The sequence below is a fragment of the Cydia fagiglandana genome, chromosome 10 (assembly GCF_963556715.1).
Source record: "Cydia fagiglandana chromosome 10, ilCydFagi1.1, whole genome shotgun sequence".
In the NCBI taxonomy this organism is placed as follows: domain Eukaryota; kingdom Metazoa; phylum Arthropoda; class Insecta; order Lepidoptera; family Tortricidae; genus Cydia; species Cydia fagiglandana.
The window spans coordinates 13653133-13677656 of NC_085941.1; the positions used below are offsets into that span (position 1 = coordinate 13653133).

General features: G+C 37.5%; 3 protein-coding genes across 4 annotated transcripts; 2 read left to right on the forward strand and 1 right to left on the reverse strand.

Annotated features, from left to right (window-relative positions):
• Positions 1-450: 450 nt before the first annotated feature.
• LOC134667965 (transmembrane protein 127-like) lies at positions 451-6438 on the forward strand. The gene is made up of 6 exons (XM_063525402.1): positions 451-642; positions 1707-1955; positions 3959-4258; positions 4806-4920; positions 5995-6214; positions 6425-6438. The coding sequence occupies exons 1-5, from the start codon at positions 618-620 to the stop codon at positions 6170-6172; spliced, it is 867 nt and encodes a 288-aa protein (XP_063381472.1). The 5' UTR covers positions 451-617; the 3' UTR covers positions 6173-6214; positions 6425-6438.
• Positions 6439-10658: 4220 nt separating this feature from the next.
• Positions 10659-21155, reverse strand: LOC134667966 (protein D2-like). 2 transcript variants are annotated; one of them, XM_063525404.1, is made up of 5 exons: positions 20838-21155; positions 20281-20373; positions 20119-20173; positions 19565-19834; positions 12202-12343 (listed from the first exon to the last, which is right to left on the reverse strand). In XM_063525404.1, the coding sequence occupies exons 1-4, from the start codon at positions 21060-21062 to the stop codon at positions 19641-19643; spliced, it is 567 nt and encodes a 188-aa protein (XP_063381474.1). In that variant the 5' UTR covers positions 21063-21155; the 3' UTR covers positions 12202-12343; positions 19565-19640. The 2 variants fall into 2 exon arrangements, with proteins under 2 accessions (XP_063381473.1, XP_063381474.1); XM_063525403.1 differs by lacking the exons at positions 19565-19834; positions 20119-20173; positions 20281-20373; positions 20838-21155 and adding an exon at positions 12415-12598 and having other exon boundaries at positions 10659-12343.
• LOC134667924 (protein HBS1) lies at positions 12949-16483 on the forward strand. Its single transcript, XM_063525343.1, has 2 exons — positions 12949-13096; positions 13193-16483. The coding sequence occupies exon 2, from the start codon at positions 13264-13266 to the stop codon at positions 15286-15288; it is 2025 nt and encodes a 674-aa protein (XP_063381413.1). The 5' UTR covers positions 12949-13096; positions 13193-13263; the 3' UTR covers positions 15289-16483.
• Positions 21156-24524: the final 3369 nt, after the last annotated feature.

A 24524-nucleotide genomic window follows, 5' to 3' on the forward strand; every position in this document is an offset into this window, starting at 1 on the left:
ATTAAATTAGTAACTGTTAACGACTCAAAGTAAAAAACGAAAATATTGCATACAAACCTCAGTTTACCGACCTGTTCGGATCAAGTGGAAATTTGGCCAAAAATGCGTCGGTAGTTAGTCTTCTTACACACCCACTACAAACTTCACATTTCCTTAAAGATTTGGCCCCCATTTAAATAACAGCTAAAGTTATTTTACTAATTACAATAAAAAATAACCACGTATTTCCACGTTCACGACAATTCAAATGACGTTTGACGTTTTACTATCAATCATACCCACCTAAAGAAAAGTAAGTATAATACGTCTATGTTAAAAGCAAGTATGGTATGTGCCACCAAAATGCAACAGCAGTCATTTTAATTCGATAAGATTATTTCTATGCCTCAATGTTGGTAACAAGTACGTTCTTAATTTATCAAAGTATGGGGTGTCGATGGGCTGCGTCAAACGTGAAGTGTAGTGTACGTGATTACTTGTGTCGTTTCTTTTCCTATCGACGACAGCATACAAAATCATGTTTATTTATGTAATAGTTAATCACACTTAGTTTAGAGCTTTTGTAATTAGTGATTTCCGACAAATACCTATCGTTTTATGGGAGTTGGAGCATCAACATGGGTTGTTTAGCTTGGATCCGAGGTACTTAAAACATTGCGTCCAACCTTGGATAGTTATTGTGCTTGAATATACGCAATTACCAAGTTTACATGTTGTAAAAGCAATAACATTTTTGCTTCTTCTAAAAGTTTGGAACGGCTGTTATAAGAATCGTGAATACCAATTGTCATTGTTTATGAACTATTTCCCGACCGCCCGTATTTAATCATGAACTTTAATATGTCTATCAATTTAACAGTTAGTGCTTTATATGGCTTCCTAGTGACATATTGTGGTTATATTTGTTTACATGTTATTCAGTATGACCTCCCTCAAAGATACACCCCCTACATACGCCTATTTATAGTCCGGTGATGTTGCCGCGATAAGTCCTAATTAATTTGTTTTCATCTAACATTGTTTCCACATTTTGAGCTTGTTAGTGCTAATATTTGTAATTTACATATGTATATGAAGGCTGTATCATGATCATGAATAAGACTTGTCCAAAACCCAAGCCTTTTTGATATTGTGGATACCTACTTTATAATAAAATCTAAATTGCTTAAAACCCAATTTAAGACAATCTAACTATGTAGGTCTGTAGAAATCTACTTCCTACTTCAGATGATAATAAAAGTTAGTAGCTTTTTTAACATCCTATATTCTACTGGTTTAATAGTTCTGTTAAAATTATTTAGTATTCATTTCATTATTTTCCTCAATACATTAATTATAAATTGGATTTGGAATTCAGTGCATAATTTTATAAATTGCACTACATGCAGGATGATAGATCTACTCTGCATCCTATTTGTAAAAGTAGAATGTCCTGTGATTCTTTATAACCAAGCCCGCCTGCCCGCTAAAACAAGTTATTGACAGAATGAAGCATCAACATACATTCTAATACATTATTAACACCTTCGCTGCAGCAATTACCTTAACTTGTAGTTAACCATACTTCCTATGAGGTCTTTATTAATTTATATAATGCAATATGTGTGCATAATATCTGAATATATGAACAAAAATTAGGAGGAGATAATACTGGGATCATGTTATAACAATACATAAATATAATTTACTGTTTTCTTTATTTTTAGGCTTAAAAATAACGCTTCCATTCAAAGACAAAGAATTAAACAAAATAGCAGCATTCTTCAATGTAACCACTTTCCTCCTAACCTGCGCTGCCCTGGTGCAGCCCAGCTGGTTCAGGATAAAGGGACTGCACTGCACTCAGAGCCTGTCTCTGTCTCAGTTCTTCTCATTTGATGAAGATGATGACTATGATGATCAGATTAACATAGATCAGGGGAGAGACTTTGATCCGGTGAAGAGGGATTACCCTGGTAAGTTGATATCATTATTTGTTAGCTGGGTGAATCAACTTTTTCCTTTCACTAGTTGCCATGGTTACAGTCTCCTGGGTCACTCTTAAAATACTAGTTGTTTCGTATTTAAATGAACCAAACTTGAATTTTTTGGTAGTTATAAGGCCTTCCATAATGGGACATCTACTAAGCATGTTTGTAGAACATAGTACAGCAGCTCATCTAAGAAACTATGCTACTATTGTCTCCTGGCTGATGGGACAGAATAACAACACAAAATAGTTGATCAACCCAGCTTCATATTATTTATTAAACCAGATTAACACACTAGCCACAAAACAGATAGGTACAGAAATCAATCTACATACAAAGCGCGCTCGAGCAACGCACACATAGACACTGCTCACGGACACGATATCTCGGACCGGTTGGGACCACTGCGAGCGCGAGTGCCATCCGCTTGAGACACGCGTCTGTGAACTTTTATGTGCAATAATGGAGAAACAAAAAAAAGTTATTATAACTGTTCAGTAGATGGTTGTTTAAATTCAACAATAAACGGTGAATTATCGTTTTTTAAACTACTAGTTTAACAAAGACATTAAAATTAAAATATTTTAGTTTTTATTAATTTATATTTCCGTTCCATCCTCAACAATAAATCAAACAACTAGATACGAGCTGATACGAGTGCCACTACCACGATAGTTTTTTGTGCATAAGCTATAGTTAACAACCCTAGAGCGACCGCCGAGCGTAGGTATGAAAAGTGAAGTACATACATGTGATTGACTTCTGTTCCTATCTCTTTTGTGCACTAGCCCTCTAAACTAATATAATCAAAAGTAGAGAAATCAATATTTTTAATTGGCATAGTTTTACACAAATAACAAGCAGGGAAGCGATGCCAGCCGAGTTGATCTGACTTCAGACTTTCAATCCGGAGATTGATGGTTCAAGTCCTGGCTTGTACTAATGACTTTTTCAGAACTTATGTCTGGAATATCATCTGATATTTACCACTAGCTGCTCGGTAAAGGAAAATAGCGTTAGGAAACCTGCATACATCTGCAAAGAAAATCTGAAGCTGTATGTGAAGTCCCCAATTTGCATTGGGCCTGCATTGGAGCCTGTGTCTAGCAATGGGACTTAATGTATACTGTAATTCTGAATTAATATTATAAGTAATTATTATTATATATATAGGTTTAAAGTTTTACATCATGTTGATAAGCTTAGCAGTTGAAGAAAATTGGTAGTTTTTGTTGTAATTTCCTGTTATTTTTTTTGTAGTTCTGCTAATAAGCATTAAATGAATTGCTTTCCTGGATACTTCCCAGACCATTAGCAGTTAGCTCAGGATATTTTCCTCCTTTGAATTAAGGAAATACCCTATATAGTTAAAGTACCTACTGTATTGACGTAAAAAGTTTCACTTGGTTTATTTAAGTATCTAAATATTCATAACATCCATCCATCATAATCCCTGATGACTCTTATCCAGTCTCACACGCCACTTTATGTAGCTTGTCTAGCTGTCTATCCAGTCTAAGAGTGGTCCCCACTATAATTGCCGATGTGCGGTCTCGACTCAAAAACATGTTTGTCTATTTAAGTATATGAGCCTAGCTAGATGTAGATAGTCCCACTGCTGGGAAAAGGCCTCCCTTTACCATGTATCCCGTACCCCATGTAGAATAAGCGGGCATCTCGCTCGTTTCTTCCCAGAACGTCCAGAATGTGGAATGACTTGCCTCCTGAGGTATTTCCTTTGCGCTATGACATGGGATTCTTCAAGAAGCGGGTATTTAGGGTTCTCAAGAGTCGGCAACGCTTAAGTGGCTCCTGTGCTGTTGCTTATGTCCAGGGCGACGATGACCGCTTCCCATCAGGCGGCTCGTCTGCTCGTTTGCTGACTATTACATAAAAAAAAAACCTTTATGTTATTATGTTATAGTTATAACATGTAGAAAACCTTCAGTTTGATATTTCACTCCTAATATTAATTTTATTTTTTTCAGGTCTACCACCATGCACAACACCAGAGACCATTACACTCATGAGAGTACTCATCCTATTATGCTTCATGGTGCTGCTTTGTTCCTCTATCGGAATCCTCATCAACATAACTAGCTTGAACAGCAAAGCAATCAAGATGCTCCGTAGGAATGCCATCCCGAGCATAATGTGTGTGTTTTGGGTGATAGCTATAGTCGGCGTGTGCTATTACACCACTGTGGTATTGGGGAATGCAAACAACTATGATCCTAATACAATACAGGTGGATTATGAGTATGGTTTCTACACGATAACTGGTGCCGGTGAGTCATTTATTATTGTTTCATGTTTAATTACTACATTTAACAGAATTTTGCGTCACCAAACACATGTCCCTCTATGGATTTTGTTAATTTCAGTCGTGTTTGCGGTCCAGTTTCATACACATTACACCAACCATCGATATTTTGCGATATCTGCTGAATAAGTCCAACCTTATAATATACGCCACTGGAACAGTGCCTCTGCTAAGAAAAACGCACAATAATCATTAATCTCATTTGTTGTTATTCAAATAAGTAAAATTTACACAAGAGTAGACAGACCTTGCAAATGCCTTGAGGATAGCGGAATTTGTATCAATCTGAAATCGTCTTAAAAAAGCGAATTGAAAAAGTTCTTGTGTACCTACCTAAATAATCCGCTATTCCATAGGTAGTTCATAAGTGGGTAGTGAAATTAGAAAAGGAGTTCCGCTTCCGCTTGTAATAATAGTTGGTAGTTTATTATGCAACACGGCCCTGGTCTTTCACTTTTAGTACTTTTAATTTGTCACCAAAAGAGCGGTTAATGTTACCTTTATAATTTCAGGTGCTCTAGCATTGCTAGCATCCGCCGCCAATTTATGGGGGGCGCCACTCTCCAGCGACGAGGACATCCAGCGTCGAAACCTCATGGAGGACTGGGACGGCTACGAGGCTCACAGGTATGCAAATAAATCTCTTATTTCGTTAATTCAAACTACGATAAAACGCTTTTTTATTAGCTTATAAAACATCGATACCACCAATGCATGATATGGAGAAGTGTATCATCTTGGGCGAATTAATGGCAAACGCGCTCAGGGTGGGGCTCGTAAGAGATGGTCTGACGCCATGAAGAAGACGAGTGGCGGCAGCCTGCACCGTGCGGTCCACTTGGCTTATGACCGCAATCAATGGAGAGATGTTGCATGTGGTCGCGATCCTCAGCATTGAGGGAACGAGGAAGAAGAAGAAAACATCGATACATGTACAAAAAATGTAAAACTTGTAATTAAGCAGGTAGACTGCATAGTGACGCAGCGCAATACAGTCTCGTGCAATGAGCGCTCCTACAGCTCGACTCTGCTTTCGGCCTGGCAAGTCAGTGTGCCTCGTTGACATGCCCTTGGCCTCCGGCCCTACGCGTAGCTCGGCCTTCGGACTTCATGGGATGTCAAGGATCACCTGTGGCTCTCTAGTTCGTCTTACATTTAATCAAATTCATTGAGTCGTGCCTTGCCTTCCTTTTGGCAGTAGTTCCTTAATTAGACGAACTTGATCTACCATTCGTCAAAACTGGCGGCTAAGACTTAGGGTCGGTTGCACCAAACGGTTTGTATCGTTAAAGAGTTCGCAATGTTTTTATGTATGGAAAGTTTCATAGTAAAGCGCTGGGGCGCACCGGCTGATGTTGATCAGTCTGTCAAATGTGGTTGGTGCAACTGGCCCTTAGGGTCGGTTGCACCAAACCGTCTGTCACCGTTAAAGCGTTCGCTATTTTTTTTTGTATTTAAATTTCATACTTCACTGCTGTTTGACGTTAATCATTCTGTTAAATGTGGTTGGTGCAACCGGGCCTTAAACTATTCAATTTTCATAGTGAAATGTGACGTTCCACGGAAAAACCTTGTGGCGGTTGGCGCTTACGTCGCATAGCGCCGCAATAATATTGGAGCGGCGTAAATAATAGCGTAAGCGCCAACCGCTATAAGGTACCTTTACCCGTGGGACGTCACAAATTAGTGTATTATTTCCAGCGTGGGCCCCACCCCGTATGTGCCGGCGCTGCCGCCCTACACGCCGAGCGCCGAGTTCCCGGCGGAGTACGCGCCGTCGGCGCTGCCCGTGTACGCGCCGCCCGTGCTCGGAGCGCAGCAGTACTTCCCCTTCGACGACCTTTCTATATTACCGCCGCCTCCGCCTTATACCCCCTAAGGTTATTCCATTCTTGTTTTGTCCTATTACTATATGCCAGCGGTCGGCAACCTTTTAGCAGCCAAGGGCCATATAGTAGTTAACGAAGATGACGCGGGCCGCACTTTGGTAATATTTGTGACTTTAGCAGACATTGTCGATCGTCAGTACTACATACAAAATAGCCAGGGAGGCTCGCGGGCCGCAAGCGAGAGGTTGGCGGGCCGCATGTTGCCGACCGCTGCTATATGCGAATCAAATTTTGTGATGTAGTTTTGATTCACGTTTATTTTTAGTAGAAAATACCGCATGACATACATGTACGAGATATACATAATATGTAGCTATCTACTATGAAAAGTATCCAGAATCGAACATCCATCTTTACTATAGTTCGTTTTTTTTAGCATTAGAAATAAGCTAACAATCTTGATGTGTCTTTTAATTGAAAAACACATTTTAAAAATAAGTTACAACAAATATGCAGCAATTATGAATCTTTCATAAGTAATAGTTACTGATTTTTAAAAAGCGTTTTTCAATTAATAGACATGTCAAGATCGCTTACCTTCTTTCAAGTTCTTTCTAATGCTAAATAAACGAACTATAATCTGGGGCAATGGCTAGAACAAGATTGGCAGAGTTCTACTCCCGCCCCAAGTAACACGCGGTCATAGTTAATCTAAATACAAAATCTATTTGAATTAATTTTGATAAATAATTTTATCAAATTATCAGTTTTGCTAGTAGGTAACAGTTTCCATGTCAGTATTTATGTTAGTTTAGTTATAATTATGATAATGGCACTTGGTTTTCGACCATTTTTGTTGATTTTCCGTTGCCCTGTCACTTCGATAGCCGTAGTTGCCTGTACGACCGCGACAGTCGACGCATAGATGTATATCTATGCGTATGCATCGCGTCGGTGTTTACAATTTTTTCTGCTATCGGCGTGACAGGGGGAATATTAGAATATAGTATACCTACCAGACGATCTTTCCTCTTAGTTTTGAGCGCAGTTTTAGCGTATAAAATAAATGACAATGTTTGACCCCCAAATACCGATCTTGATTTCATTTTATTTTGAACGGGCCCTTTAGGATATTTTTTTAGTAGAGCTAAACTTACAACTCTAATAGTGTATTGAATAGTATTGTAGTGTTTTTATTAAATTGTTTCATAATATATTACAATGAATAGATTCTGAGTTCTGATCTCGAATATAAATGTGTCTCTTCTGATATCAATAACTTCGAAACTATATGGACTAGGTATAACACACCGTATAACTTGATGTTGGTTATTTAAAAATTATTAAAGCGTGAAGTTATAAATGAAAGTAATTGTTATTTACGAGTAGAAAGCATAATGTTCTCTTTTGTATATGTGGTTGTGAGTTTATTAACACTGTTCACTTCAAAATGTGATTTGCCATTTTAGTGCCTATTCATGTCGTACTTCTCAAAATGCTTTAAAATGATATTTAAAAATAATAAAAATTCGGTTTGTTGTGTACATATAGCTATATAGTTTAACTCTATAATAGTATTTTTATTAGTGTAAGTCATGGACGACACAAAAAGCATTTTTCTTAAAATAATATTAACTTAGTATTATATTAAATTAGTAATAATTATGTTAGTATATTATCACAGTATTTATTTAAGTACCTACGTTATTGTATATTTTATACTGAAACTTCAATATTACAATTGCCCAGTGGCCTAAAATGTACCGTTATATGACATAACATCCTTTGTTGGGGATTTCTGAAATATTTAAATATGAAACCTTTAGAGGCCTTAAACTCGATCCTCAAATGGCAATAAGTTATAACTATGCCTCTAGGAATTGCCTATCAATAAGTAACAAAAAAATTAAAGTTTTCTAGGAGAAAAGACAATGTTGGTCTAAGGGTGGTATATATTCCACCTGTCCAATGTCATTGCGTCTCACTCTCTCATTTATGCAAAATGTTAAACGCAATACACATTGGACAAAGAAATTGGATAGGTGGAATACCACCCTAAGATTTATTATAAACTTCATTTCATTTCTTTTTTTGCACGCAGGTGCAATTTTGTGTAGTAAATGCTACGAATTGAGCAACACAACTGAGTTGTATGCCACACCGTTTTGTACTACATTTAATAGCCCAGGTACACTCATAATTCCCCTAAAACTTTTTTTGTAAAAAAATAACTTACACCAGGCCCCTATTTCACCAACGCGACAGGTGCGACAATTCGACAAGTCTCATTGTTGCTGACGTCACAGGCATCCATGGGCTACGGTTATCGCTTACCATCGGGCGGGCCGTATATATTCCTGTTTGTCACCAACATTGTATTATTTAAAAAACTTTGTTATATCGGCAAAAAACAGGTATTTCTCTTACGATGTTTATGATGACAAGTCACAAGATTTCAAAGAACTTTCGGTAATTTTTGACAGCAAATGAGTTCTGTGTCGGAATTTCATGACAATTGTCGTATTTCTTGTGACAATTTGTCATTAGCTTCGCAAAATAAGTACTTATTAATTTACCGATATAGTGGAGTTTTTTCTTAATTAACATGTTGGTGGCAAACAACCACACCGCCCGTCTGATGGTAAGCGGTTACCGTAGCCTATGGAGGCCTGTGACGTCATCAGTAACAGTGATGTCGACTATTGTCGGACCTGTCACGTTGGTGAAAATGGGGCCAGTACTTGGTGGTCTTTGTTAGAGAACTATTTACTTAATTATATTTCTAGCAAATTCTGAATGTGTCAAATGTAACGAGCTAAAATAAGTGAATCAGTTCTATCTAGGTTTGCGTTTGTAAACAATCCATCTCTGCAAAGAAAGCCTCTCCTGCATAGAATTTATGTTGGGTACATACCAGACTTTGTGGCATTTTCCATTCTTATCTGTACATTTGCAGACTTAAATCTATGGTGGTTGATTCAACGCCACTTTGAAGCACTTACATATGTATGTGTATTTCTTTGGCACGCTCTACACCCAAATGGCTTGATAGGGATTCCCTATCCCGCCGCTATCAGACCGCCGACGGTTAACGGAAATTAGCATTTTACCATATTTCTTCAGGTGTGAAAATTGAACATATACAGTATACATGGCAATATAGTTCTCGCCATTTAGACGGGGGCCACGCACACAATTATTAAGTCACGTATAGACATGACCCTTAGTGTCGTTTTTAATTTAAAATTGTCATCTCTATCTACTCTTAAACCCATACGTGTAATTTTCAGCTGCTATGTGCGCTTTACCAGTGACAAAGCAAATTATCAAATACATTTTACTTTAATCTGTTAACCCATTCATGGCCACGAACCGCCGAGCGTACACAATACGCCAGGCCACCATACAAATCGTTTTTAGCTAAAACGCATGACTCAGCTTATGGGTCTCGAGCCTGGCGCGAACGGTAAATAAATCGCCGCTTATGAAGCCGGCCAGTTGGACAGCATTATGCAACATTTTTACTAACCACCGATTTTCTGTGCCTATCAAAAAAGAAACTAATTATTGCAGTTTGTAGGAGTGAATATTTTTACTTTCTACAAGCGTTTAATGTCTGACCAAGCTAAGTTGGTAGCAAATTTTATAGCCCAGCCTGTGCAAGTGTTAATTTAAACGTCATAATTTCATATAAGTATGACATTTAAATTACACTTAGGTACTCAGCCTGTGCTATCAAAATCGATAAAGATAATACCGCCGCCGCCGTTCGGATGCATTCCTTGTTTATTGTCCACGTGTGTCCGATAAGCTTACACCTGGTCGGTCATTATCTTTGTTTTGGTAAACGCCATTATATTAGTAACAATAGAGAACTTAAAATGTATTGTAGTACTTACTTTCTAATCTGCCGTAGAAACCACGATGTTTGAAAAAACTTGTAAATATTTGTCACAAACTATTTGTTATACAATACATATTAGTTAGTGGTGACTGTTTCAACCGCCTTAATTGTTCTATATTGAAACGAAAAAAAATTAACTTTAACATCATTGTTAGTAGGTACAATACAACGATCACCAAATATTATGACATAAAAGTTCATTGGGAAAAAATCCTCGTTGCCTTACCCCTCATACGAAACAAAATATTATTATACTACGGCTTGGTTCCTACAAATTGTTGCTTACCATCATCCAAACAGTAATCAGTTGTAAAATGGTACAATATCAAACAGCTTCAACATGAAATAAGCTTTAAAACCAGCCAATAAAGTTTATTTTAGCCTGCTACGGAAACATTAGCAGTTTTTACAAGTAGCGCCAGGCCACGGTGACCCATACCTTGAGCCCTGTCAATAACTTCTGAAATATATATATTTTTTGTATTTTTTCAATATAGATTTTTCTGTTTGCTTGCATCGCATTATGTATCTAGAATTTCAGTATATTTACTATATTGCACTGATAGTAAACAAAACTTGAATATTCGAGACCCTGTTTTCATTAAAAAAAACGTGTTTATTATTTTTATCCTAATATGCCTTATAGAAATGATTGTTAGCTTATATGTTACTTACGTTATTACATCAAATTACGTTTCGTTTAAGTTTAAATCAGAATTTATTCAGGACTCACATGTGAGTCACTGGCCCTGCGGAACTGTTTGAGCATGACCCATACGCTGAGTCGCTGGCCCTGAATGGGTTAATATTAGATTTACAATATCAGCAGTACAGTTACATAAGATCCAAGTGATCTTTATCAAAGAGCTTGTAGTATAAGAACTCTGTAATCTCAATACACGAAATATTTTGGAGCACTGTAAACCAATCTTTAATAGGGTTTCATTTTTTCAATTGTTTATTTTTATTATGTTAAATGCTTTTTTAAATATAAATTTAAATGACCATAGTATGTAATAACAATATTTCAACTAGAATAAAATAACAATGTGTAATGTTGTAGTGCTGATAGTGTTTGCTGTAATATTCCATGTTACCAAAAATATAAAATTGTTGTTAGTTTAATTGATTGTTAATGTATGTATAGATTTCTTTTAGGTGTAAGATATAGTTATTCCTGATTGAAAAAATCGGGAAGTTTATTTTTACATGTAAAACAAGAGTACGATTTTATTTTTGTGTAAGACCAATATGCAATAATACATATCTATATAAGACACTTGGAGTTTTATTTCTATAAATAAATACACCAATAAAACAACCAATGACAAATAATTTAATTATTAACAGTCACCAATATATTATAATACTCTCTGGGTTGGAAGGTCAGAAACAGCCAGTAGGGCTGACGCCAATTTCTAGGGATTCAGTAGTCTAGGGAACCCTGGGTTGGATCACTACATAAATAGTGAGGTCTAAGAGGAACAGGGTATGTTAAATTTAATATCTTCATACAATATAATGCCTTCATGACGGCATATTGTATCAATGTATTTAAGTACTATTCCCGCAAAGCTGTTAAATCAAAGTTAGGGTCAACTGGGCCTGTTGATGTAGTGGGTATTGGTATAACAGGTACTCTCTGAGCAGACTCCATTGGCAAACTCTCAGTCCCCATACTTAAGGTGGAGAAGTTCTGATGAAAGTCACTTGAAGGGAGGTTTAGGTACCTCACTCTCTCTTTTTCTAAATAATTTACCCTTTCTTTCAATGTAACATTCTCATCTTTAAGGACTTCCACTTGTAGTACTAACTGTTCAACTAGAGAGTGCAGATTTTGACTCAGTATTCGTAATTCTTCTATAACAGTTTCTTGTGTTTTCTCTGTCTTAAACCCATCTGTAACATCCCCTGTAGGGATTATTTTGTCTCGCAATAGCCTGTGTTCTACAGGGCTATCATTTGTATTAGATAAAAAGTGTAATAGAGAGTCTGTTTCATTTATAGCTCTGAATATTGCGACTTGAAGCTTAGCGTATTCATGACCCTGAAGGTTTGAGAATGGATCCTTGCCAAGACACTTAATAGTGTCCATCGCCTTTTTAACGCGTGCATATTGGTCTTTCTTGCTTTTGATTAGGTCTTTTTGTTTGAGATGGTAGCTGTGTTGAAGTGTTATGGACTCCAATGCTACTGAAGACGTCGTAGATTTCATAGCGTCAAGCAACAATTCAGCAGCATTGTGGTGGCACTGCATCGCTTCATCATAACGGTTGTTTATTAGATGAGCATCAGCACGACGATGTTGTTGATGCGCCTGAAATAAAACAGTTTTAGAAATATCGACGTTAGAAATTAAATGCATAAAAAATATAAGCGCGTAGTTACCAAATTCAGTGGATGAGACTCCATTGTTCAGGCGTGCCAGCTAAAGGCTAATAAAGATTAATCGACACCGTTGTTGACTATCAACATTTTAAGTTAATTTTTAAGGTTCACGTAGTTTTAATTTATAGTGATTTAAAAGTATCCCACAACAACAATGACTGATTTCGTCTCGTGTCACTTTTCAAGTTTCCACTATGTAATAATTGTCAATGTCAAATCAAATGCGCGTTCCAAACCCACCATCTTTCTATGACCTTTCTTTATTATTATTTATTTATTTCTCATATATATATATATATATATATATATTACTTTTTGATTAAAGGTATAATTTCTATAAGATAAGATAATGGCTTGAATTTTAACAATCTTAAATAGCCGGAAGGGATAGTGCCATATATTAGAAAGGGACAGCATGATTCGCCCCTGAACAGCTGTATAACTTCGGTTTTGTAGGAAGTTCTGTACGGCAGTCTCCAAAGTGTGGAGCGGGCTTAAAACTACATTTTTTATGTCGTAAGTGTCAATGTCAACTTGAATGAGTATGTATTGTCCAAAGTGTCAAATCCTAAGAAGATTGCACGCATTGTGTAGTGTAAATGTGGTCACAATTTGCAATATCGAGAAATATCACAAGATGTTTCCGACTACATAAGCTTCTTTACCTAAATTAATATCTCCGGTAAGTCTTCACATCGGATACGTAATTATTAATCAATACATTTTTACTTTACTTATATCCATATTCAGGTCAATAAAAGATGTTTGTGTTTTTTAGGAAACAAAAGGAGTGAAATTTAAAAACATGTGGTGTCGTTAACATAAATATTACACACTTAAAAAAATACAATGGCGCGCCATAGAAACTTCAGAAATAGGAGTTATTCATACGACTATGACGACGACGAATTTTACGGTCATTCAGTGGAGGAAGACAGCTGTTTGTCGCCGAATGATTCTGCTCAGTTCTTGTACGATCGCTCCCGGAATCAGCAAGCTATATCTCACTTTCTAGAAAGTCATGCCAACATTGAGGAGGAAACCGAAGGCGAGGCAGAGACCTCGCGGCCGTCGCTCGAGCGCCGCGAGTCACTCGATATCCGCTCTTTAAATCTCACTGAGCTTGATGAAGCCAAACTCATGTCATGCTTAGACGAGCTGCGAAATGTCTTAGCTGATACAGTACCGGAAAACATTCTCACGGAAGCTGCATTAAAGCACAATTTTGATTGCAGCATAGCTCTTGATAGTATTTTAAATGCTAAAAAGAATGAGCCAGCACCCAAAATAAAGGATACTCCAAAACCAGTAATTACTGTCAATATTCCCAAGGCTGTTGTCATTTCCACAACAGATGCACCAAAAGTTATTACGACGAATCTGGAGCCTAAATCTTCAAGTGCTATAAAGGGGTTTAAAGTAGAACAAGAGAAAACTACAAGCCAGCCTCAAACTCCTAGAGATCAATCTCCTGCAGGAGAGAGGCCTTTGAGGAGTGATGTGCCTGATGAAAACAAAAGCCTAGGCAAATTGAAAGAAAACAAAATTGATCCCAATGTCTTGTATACAAATGAAAGAGGTGCTGATAAAGATCATCTGTATATAGTAGTAATTGGTCATGTTGACGCTGGAAAATCAACTCTAATGGGACGCTTGCTCTGTGATCTGGGTGAAGTCAGTCAGAGAACCTTACACAAATATGAACAAGAAAGTAAAAAGATAGGGAAACAAAGCTTCATGTATGCTTGGGTGCTTGATGAAACTGGTGAAGAGAGAAATAGAGGCATCACAATGGATGTCGGGCGAGCACAATTTGAAACTAAGACTAAAAGAATTGTGATTTTGGATGCTCCAGGCCATGCTGATTTCATACCTAACATGATTACTGGTGCGGGGCAAGCTGATGTCGCCCTGTTAGTTGTTGATGCAACTCGGGGTGAGTTTGAATCTGGGTTTGACCTTGGGGGCCAAACTCGTGAGCATGCCTTACTTGTGAGATCCCTCGGAGTCAGTCAGCTTGCTGTTGCTGTTAATAAACTTGACACTACTAATTGGTCACAGGAGAGGTTCGATGAAATTTCAAAGAAACTTAAAGCATTTCTGAAACAGGCTGGATTTAAAGATTCCGATGTAACATATGTTCCATGCTCAGGACTCACAGGTGAAAACTTGATTAAACCATCAACTGACCCTAAGCTGCTTAAATGGTATAAAGGGCCTTGTCTCCTAGATGTAATTGACAAATTTAATGTCCCAGAGAGGCCCGTGTCAAAACCTCTGCGCATGTCCATCAATGATATATTTAAAGGGACCGGTTCAGGTTTTTGTGTAGCTGGACGGATTGAAAATGGTATACTCAACAAGGGTGATAAGGTGATGATATGTCCAACAAAAGAAGTTGCAGAAGTGAAGAGTTTGGCTATCAATGATGTACCAAACAATGTAGCTTTTGCTGGTGACCAAGTTAGTGTTACATTATCTGGGATAGATATCCAAAATGTTGCAGTTGGATATATATTGAGTGATCCAATCCAGCAGGTTCCGATTGCCACACGTTTTGAGGCAAGACTTGTAGTTTTCAATGTAAAAGCTCCAATTACTAAGGGATATCCGGTGCTTTTACACCATCAGTCTTTAGTAGAGTCTGCACATATTGTAAAACTGAAGGCTCTTTTGAATAAAAGTACAGGAGAAGTGATAAAGAGGAAGCCGCGTTGTTTGGGGAATAACTCAGTAGCAATAGTGGACATAGAAGTCAGCAAACCTATTAGCATAGAGCGCTATAAAGACGTGAAGGAGCTGGGCCGAGTGATGCTGCGCGTCGCGGGCGTCACTGTGGCTGCGGGCCTTGTTACTGATGTATTTAATATATAAAAGGTTAATATAAAAGTTATGGGCCGTCAAACGGGGTGACTTCAAGTAAGAATGGGCCTACTTTTGAGTCTTCAAATGACTGTTCAAGCGTAATTATTCTTGGGTAGCTAAACCGTTTAAAATTTTAAAGTAGTTAATGGTGAAATGTTACAGTTACCCCACTTACCACGGATATCAAAGTCGCCCCAATTTACCGTATCTTACAACAATGCGTCAAAATGGTCCTAAAACCAACAGGGTTGAGAGTTATCTCATTTAATAGGAATTTTTATCTTCTATATTTCTTCATATGGACACCAAGTTGAAAACCATTGCAGGACTGAAATAATCAAAGTTTAATCGAGAAGTACGCAATACATACTGGTTCCTTCAATCGGTCAAAGTCGGGCGAACCGTTTGCTGCGCTCAGCGGCGCGATGCGCGAACATTTGCCCTGCAGCTATTCATTTACTTGGGCTCTATTGCCTAGGAAATAAGGGTGACGACTTTTTGACTAAAATACCAATATCTCAGTTAAGTATGTAATGAGTTTCCGCTTGGGGTCAATAGAACGAAATAAAGTATATAGAAATACCTGTCTATTGACCTGAGGACTCTCATCACTTGTTTTTGGAACTCCAACTCCAACTTTGGCTCCATACAAAGTTGCCCAATAAATAGTCCTATAATTTATTACAATTTTTATTCTAATTTTAAATGTGTTTTTAGCTTAGGGTGGTATTCCATCTGTCCAATATCTTGGTCCAATGTCATTGCGTCTCACTCTCTCATTAAGAAAAATGTGAGACTGAACACACATTGGACAAATAAATTAGACAGGTCGAATACCACCCTTACCTACACCACAAACAACCCCAAAAGCAGATATACGGAAAGTAGGCACTTTCAACCATTGTCTTCATTTAAGTAACTTAAAGGATTCATTGTCTCGACAATATTTTTACTGGTAGAGTTAGATAAAAAAAAGTCTGCCGCGATTTTGATAGCCCACGCTGTGCAAATAATATTTTAAACGTCAAACGTCTATGAAATTATGACGTATAAATAACACTTGCACTGCGTGGGTTATCAAAATCGCTGCAGACTTTTCTTGGCCTAACTTCTATCTATCACTAAACGCGTGTTTGTGGTGCTAATAGCATTACTGTTGATTATATATTCAGAACTTGTTCGCTCACTGACATACAATTTGTGTAAATATATTATATTAAACATTATTATTTTAAAAATCACCTATTTTATTTTATACAAATGTGACGTCTCACGGGTAAAGGTACCTTATAGCGGTTGGCGCTTACGCTATTATTAACGCCGCTCCAATATTATTGCGACGCTATGCAACGTGAGCGCCAGCCGCCATAAGGTACATTTTTTCGTGGAACAACTCAAATAGAGTTTCTTTGCCTATGATAACCTGAGAATATGACTGAGCATCCCGATATTAATAGAGTTAGAGGTAGTGCAGTCACCAGCAATAATATTTTACTCTTCGAAGGCCTTAAAAATATGTGTGACACGCTCTTATTTATGGCTCTACAAATAAAATCATGTCAGATATTTTTGCGGCCTTCGTTGGTTAACATACTATTGCAGGTGACTGTACTATTAGTTATTCTGTGGTTAGAGCAGGAAAAGTGCAGCGATTTTGATAGCATACTGCGTAAGTGTTATTTATGTCATAATTTCATATAAGTGTGACATTTAAAATATAAATAATATAACACTCAAATCGTTGCAAACTTTTCTTGGTCTAACTCTACCAATACTTAATAGAATACCTGTCCAATATAGGTATGTATATACTTACTATACCTACTCTTTGACCTGTCTTTAATCAAAATCGCATGTATACTGCGCTTTATAGTGTGACAAAAAGATGTCATACGTAAATGTTAATATTGTAATATCTTGCACCGTGTTGCACCACGTTGGACGATACAAATGAGGCGGATTTCCTAAATATTCTTGCATAAAATATTTCATTATGAATTTATGATACGAGAAAGGATTTGATATGTCAAATTCAAAATTTGTAAAAGAATGGACAAGTTTGAAGGACAAGGTCTTAAGAGCTCCTCAAATGTCTGTAGCAGAAAAGGTACTTGCATACAAATTGTTTTTAAGACCAATGCTTGTATACAATTGGCTTGAAAACAATAACAGTGGCCTAAGAGCATTAGAAGTGCAAGCTATCAAGGATATATTTGGTGGTAATAGTGAAACAAGTCTGTATGAAAAGTTTACTGATTGTGATATCATGACTTTTGTACAAGTTCAACAAATCAGATGGAAAAGAGGTGCAGATAGGGCTACGGCGTATGTGCGTGACATGTTGAAGAAGTTTTCAAAAAATCCGACACGGTATTTTAAAACTACCAAACAAGTTACTAACATTATTTGCACAAGAATTAATACTAGAAGTAAGAGAAAATATCCTTGCAATTCAGAAGCGGAAGCAGGCACCTCCAAGGACAAAACTACTAAAAAACAGAAATCTAATTACAGAGGTTGCCTTTATCAGGGTAAATGTAAAAGTACGTGTGTTTTAAACAATCCTTATTCGGACAGACCTGAAGCGAGTACATCAACAGGTAGAAATCGAAAGAGGAATATGTCAAATTCCAGCAGTTCCAGTTCCATTTTAAGAGACTCGAGTGAAAAATCTTTAGGATGATGTAGGTAGTTTGAAAAACAAGAAGATAGTAGGTAAGTGAGCCTCTAAGACAAGGCCTGTTCACTTCCTAAGAAAGTTATGTCCCCAAATAATTGCGCATGTGTGCGCCTGAAGCTTCTATGTGTGCGTTGGCCTCCGAGAAAAAGTAGCGAGTAATAAAAATAAAAAAACATTTTTCTACAGCAACATTGCTCCCAACTCTGATTTAAATTATCACGAATTTTATATATAATTAATCATAAAACGGGACTTAAAACGCTTAAAACTTAATTACACGCGATTAAGTTTTATAATGAATATTTGCTTCCAACTGTCTTTATCAATATTCATAAAATATATGGAGGGTAGGTACGTCTACCCACCATAATAAAAAAATATATTTGTCAATGACTCTGTCCAACTGCTGTGGTTAAAGTTCATAACGAAAATTTTATTTATTAAATCTTTAAATAATAAATACAACGTAGCGGTACAACCACTTAAGACTGTAAGTCTGTACCTACATAGATTACAGCAATGCACATAGAAAATGTGCTAAATGCGGAGCAACGGCTGTTGAAGCCAGAGTGAAATTTATACAGCTTTAGTGGGTTCAGAAGGAACCGAGTCATAACGCATCTGGAAAGCGTATTAATTAACCGTGAAGAAATGTATGAATGGATACAAGTTAGAAATCTGTGTAAAATGCCGTGTGTAAAGTGTAGTGTATCTGTGTGTAATAGGTAGGCATGCCTAATGTTATTTGTATAATACTGAAAACTTTGTGAATGCGCTTTATTAATGTCTATTTTTATTAAGTTGTCAGGGTTTAATTTTCAGTGTATATTTCTATATGTAAAACATAATACAATGTTATAAACATAAATATGCCTTTTATTTAAATCAATAGATAATACCACAAACAAGGGGTAATATTTGCATCTTTCATATATTTCGTGATATGAAGATAACAAATATGTTTATCAACATAATTACTATATACCTATAATACCAATACCCGCCAGGCTAAACCGGTTGTCAACTTTAGTTCCATTGGTACACATCGAGGGCGCCAGTAGTATAAACGTATAAACGGTTGGGGACATTTTTTTGTATGGAGTTACCGTTCTTCTCCTAGTGAGTATTATATTCTTTGCTCTAAGAGGCGTGAGGTAAACCTGCGGCACTAAAATCGTGATTTTAACTTTACTAATTTATTTTACTAGTTTCAGTTTTAAGAAATACATGATGTACTTATCTTGACATTATAAAATTTTATTTTATAATAATTTGTCGCCCCCACGTGTGTTGGTAAATGCCTGTAGGTGCCTTCATCAGGGATAGGTTGTGACACAGATGTGACATCCTGCATGTCTAGCACAACCTCCCTTGTCACGCGCGACTTTATATATATGTTAGTTCGTTCGGTTCGAGACGAAGCATGATGTGCTAGACGTACCACCACCCACCAGTAAAGTTCAAAGACCAGTTTATTTTTCAGTTATGATGGAGTTCTACTTAGAGATGACTCTTCAATCTTTTCTTTGATGCTGTGTGTCCTATTTAACAGTCGAGTTGGGAAACCTCTTTTTTGAGATTTCCAAAATAAAATACCTTGCTAACCGAGGAATGTGGGGCTACCTAAAACTGCACACCATTTTTCTGTGTTGCACACGGAATTAGTATTACATAGCGCCATCTAGTACTGAACGCGGAACTGCGTCGCCGCGACCGGGCCGCAGAGGTTCTTTCCGCGCATCCAATCCGAGATGGAGAACCGGTGGCGGCTGAGGCCGGCGTGTGGAAGAAAGTTGTTGCCGTCGGCTTGCTCGTACAGCAGCGTCATGTAGCGATGCGCGCCTGTGCCGATAGGTGGCGCTGGGAGTCTGTAAGCTACATAAAAACACGAATTAATCCACCTCAAAAATGCAACTTCATTGTCACATTTTGCGTGCCTAACAAAAGTGCGTCTCTGGTAAATGCAACTTCCTTTTGATTTACATAGGTAAGTACCTACTCTACTCTCTTTTTGGTATTAGGTAGGTGATAGATAAATAAAAAAAACTATTTAAGTTAACACTATTGAAAGAAATATTTCTTTAAGACACAATGTACTTCTTTACTAAACTACTTAAGTAGTTTATAATAATCCTGACAGGTAGGAATTTGTTACTTACGGCGATAATCGACTCCATTGGTTTTACTGCCCTCCTTAACTTTTAAAGCAGAACCCTGCAACAAAAATTGAATTTAGTTTTTATCAAAAGCTAACATAATGAAGTTGTTAAACGTAATACCTAGCTGGTAATAGCCAAATGCAACTGGGTGATAAAACTTACCGGAACGTTGTACTTTAACATGTGAAGGTAAAACTCTCCGTCCAATTGCGGCGGAGCATCTGGGTCCACCATAAAAATGGTGTAGTACTTTTTCTGAAAACGGACATTTCATTTAATTGTATGATTAAGAATCTCAAATTAATTTGCTCTCAATCCAGCCTTCATTGTAACACTTGGCTGAAAGTGGGTTATTCACACTAGTTACCACCAAGTTGTTACCAGTGGTAATTACTGGGGATTTTTTCCCCACCTTTTACCACTACTGGGAATTATTTTTCCCAGTAGTTACCACTAACTCGGTTTGGTAGGAAAAAATCCCAGTAATTACCACTGGTATTAACTTGGTGGTAACTAGTGGGAATAATTCGGACAAACAGTTCGGCTCTAATATTCTTACTTCTTAGATTTGGAACTTGTTCACGATTAAGAGTATGAGGTTGGGCGTGTTTGAAGTTAACCGTTGAACGACTAGGTAAGTACTTACCTACTTATCTACTTAAAGATTTTTTCGAAGATTTTCATCTTATGGTTATAAATCGCTATGGTTAGGTACTTACAGAGTCAGCCAAGTCATATTGGAATAATGGTTCCTCGATGAACACCTGCTTTGGCAGCAGCACGTCACAGTTGTGATCGTCGACTATCGTCCCTCCAACACTGGTGACGTTCAAACCCGTTAAGTGGTCGCATCCTTCCAACAGACTCTTTACTTCCGTCAAAAAACACTCATCTGACAATCCGTAAGCAGAGAAAAGTAGCAATAAACCCAGAATAATATTCATAGTGTAAGCCAGAGCATAAATTGCACCGCTTTTGGAGTGGAAAACAATGTTGGTACAATAGGTTTGACGTCTTGTTATGAAAACTTACATTAACTAAGCGGTCTAAGCGGCTTCGTTAGTGATAAGGGTTGTAAACATTCTTTGTTTTCAACGCAGCAACTCCCAGTATTAGGGTACAATCCAAAGCAATGTTGATCTATAACATAGAACCCTTGAAAACTATATGCTCGTAACCTTGCTTAACCCACCTGATGCTCGTGTAGGTAATATACTTCTTTATATCTTTTGGTTCTAGTTGGAACCAGTATAGGTATAATTTTTGGGATTTTAATCTCATTGTTTACAACCTTCATGTTGATTATGTGTCTCTTTTACTTATTCTTTAGTACCTATAACTTTTGACACGAGATGAAATTGTCAATCGCGTGGACCAAAAGCTTTTAATATCTTGTATTGAATTAAGGAGAATTGAGTTCTTAAAAAATAGCAGAATGCAATTTGAACCCCAGAGTTTAGATCATTTTCTATCAGTGAGACATACTTCCTCAGAAATCTCCCTGCGGATTCGTTGCGCTCGCACCTGGTGCCACGACCACTGGAATCTATTGAGTAATCCAAACCTGCGCAGTAGAGTCAAATACCAACTTTACAAATCTTTCATCCGACCAATCCTCACTCACGGCTGTGAACTATGGACTTTAGACAATCGCAATGAGCAAAAACTCCAGAGATTTGAACTTTCAATCCTTTTGGAAATCTACAAGTCGAAGTACCCTCGCCGACACCCTAAACGAGTACGACCGAATTCTAAGACAGTGTTTTCTCGTTATAGAGGCATAAGAATTATTGATTATCTTAGAACTGAACGGCCTACGTGGGAAGACATTTGGTGCATTGAACATAGAATTCTGGATCACATAGAGAGTAATAGCAGCAACACGCAAAGGAAAGCTGTGCTTTGGTGGGACTGTCCTGGAAAACTAAACGCCATGAACAAAAGGAAATAAATCGCATCAAAGGAAAAAGATGTGCATTTTTGTATATAGGTAAGATTCATAACAAATTAATATTTAGACACTACTAAAGAGGAAGTTCTAAGATCAAGTACGCTATAGTAAATGTATGGAGAACATGATCTTAGAAATCGGACAGACTATATAATTATATACCTATATACTTTTTGGCCAGGTGTTCCGCAGAACCTTGTCAATGAATGCTGAAACTCATAGAAAAAATTATCAGCTTGATTTGTGACATTTGTAATTTTGTACGTGTACGTATGTTAGCTCCAACGTAGTATATTAGGTACACTTCGTCGAACGGAACGGAACCCTTAGCGAGCATAGAACCAAGTAAATTTTACACACGGAATTTTTATACACGGAATTATTGTATCACTTTGGAATAGTTATAAAATATTGGTGGCCTAGAAATCTATTTGATTGACCTATAGGGATAGGGGTATCTCTTTTATTACGAAAGAATCACGCTCCTCGGGCTATGAAATCAATGAAATTAAATGAATTTACGGCTTTTTTATTAGTTAATTTTTCTTACCACTTGTAATATATTTATAATCTAATTCTGCTCATCCATTCACATAAAATAAAACTAATCGTTTGACCTAAGGTTTAAATAGACGTTATAAAAATAAATTGCTTATCTTCGGACCCCTCGGGGTGTTATAATATCGAGTTATTAGTGTGGAGTGGACACAAATTGACCATCCTGTGTAATCGACGTGTCAGGTGACGTAAGCGACTCATCAGCTCTGCACCTCGGGCTAATTGATCCACATATATCTATAACTATTACAAACACCTATTACAGCATAAGCTCATAGGTCGCAATGATAAAAAAGTCAGTTTAATCACGTTTAATGAAAAGTTTCATAAAATACGTGGTTGTTTGGTGCGCCTCTTCTTGCGGTTCGATATCTTTAGGTAATATTAATAACGTTTTCTTATTGCAAGAAATGATTAGGTATTTTATGTACTTTTTACTGGAGGCATATTTAGTAATCATTTGCCCAACATCTGTAGGTAACCTATTTGTAGGTACACTAGGTACTTATTTCTAAATAATTTTTAAGAAAAAAAAAACCGACTTCTCTGGGGCCTGGTGAAAGATTATTGTAGATGGTGCGCTATGTAGAACAGGAGATGAAACCACCCACTTTTTAACCGACTTCCAAATCTCAAAGAAGGAGGTTATCAATTCGGTTGTATGTTTTTTTTTTATTTTTTTTATTTTTTTTTATTTTTTTTTTTTTATGTTTGTTACTCCATAACTCCGTCATTACTGGACCGATTTTGTAAATTTATTTTTTTGATTGAATGTATATGCATACAGATTGGTCCCGTTTTTGTCAAAATCCAGTTCTGATGATGGGATCCATGAGGAATCGAGGGAACTCCTCAAATCTTAAAGGCATACACATAGTGATTTTTGGTTTTTTAGCAACGAATCAAGCATATACATCCAAAAAAGTGACATTTGATGAAGTGGAACTGCTGATGATGATCAGAACGGAACTCTTCAACGACGCATAGTTCACGGTTGGCGATTTGTCCTCTTCGTTATGTTTGTTAAGCAAGTTAAATTTTTAAGCCACATTTTTGTCAAGCTCGAGTTCTGATGATGGGATCCATGAGGAATCAAGGGAACTCCTCAAATCTTAAAGGCATGCGTATAGAGATTTTTGTATTTACATCAGAAAATCAAGCATTTTCATTAAAAACTGTTGCATTTGATGAAGTGGAACTGCTGATGATGATCAGAACAGAACTCTTCAATGACGCATGGTACACGTTTGGTGATTACGAATTTCGATTTTGACTTGGACTTGGACCCGGACTCGGACTCATACCCGGATTCGGTTCGGACCCGGATCCGGTTCGGACCCGGACCTGGACTCGGATCCGGATTCGGACCCGGACTCGGAACCGGACTCGGACCCGGACTCGGATCCGGACTCGGACCCGGTCTCGGACCCGGACACGGACCCGGACTCTGAGCCGGACTCGGACCCGGACTCGGATCCGGACCTTGACCCAGAAAACCACTATGATACCTTAACTAAATAAACAACTATGATTACCTACCATAAAATTAATGTAGGTATAAAGTACGATGATGCCAATCTTACTAGCCCCTCCCGCTTAAACCCCCGTACACCGCACGGCATGCGCCATTAAGTGGGTTAGGTTAGGTTTGAACTGCGATCCTCACAGAACCGAACAAGGATTAGGTTAGGTTAGAACTGCGAGCCTTACAGAAACGAAATGCTACTTGAAAAGTGGGTTTGATTAGGTTCGAACTGCGATCCGCACAGAACCGAACTGCTATCTGAGGAGTGGATTAGGTTAGGCTAGAACTACGACCCTCATGGCTCCACTTCACGATGGGCCAACGCCGGCCGCTCCAAGGGACGCATTTATGCGTTAGAGGGAGCAAGTGATA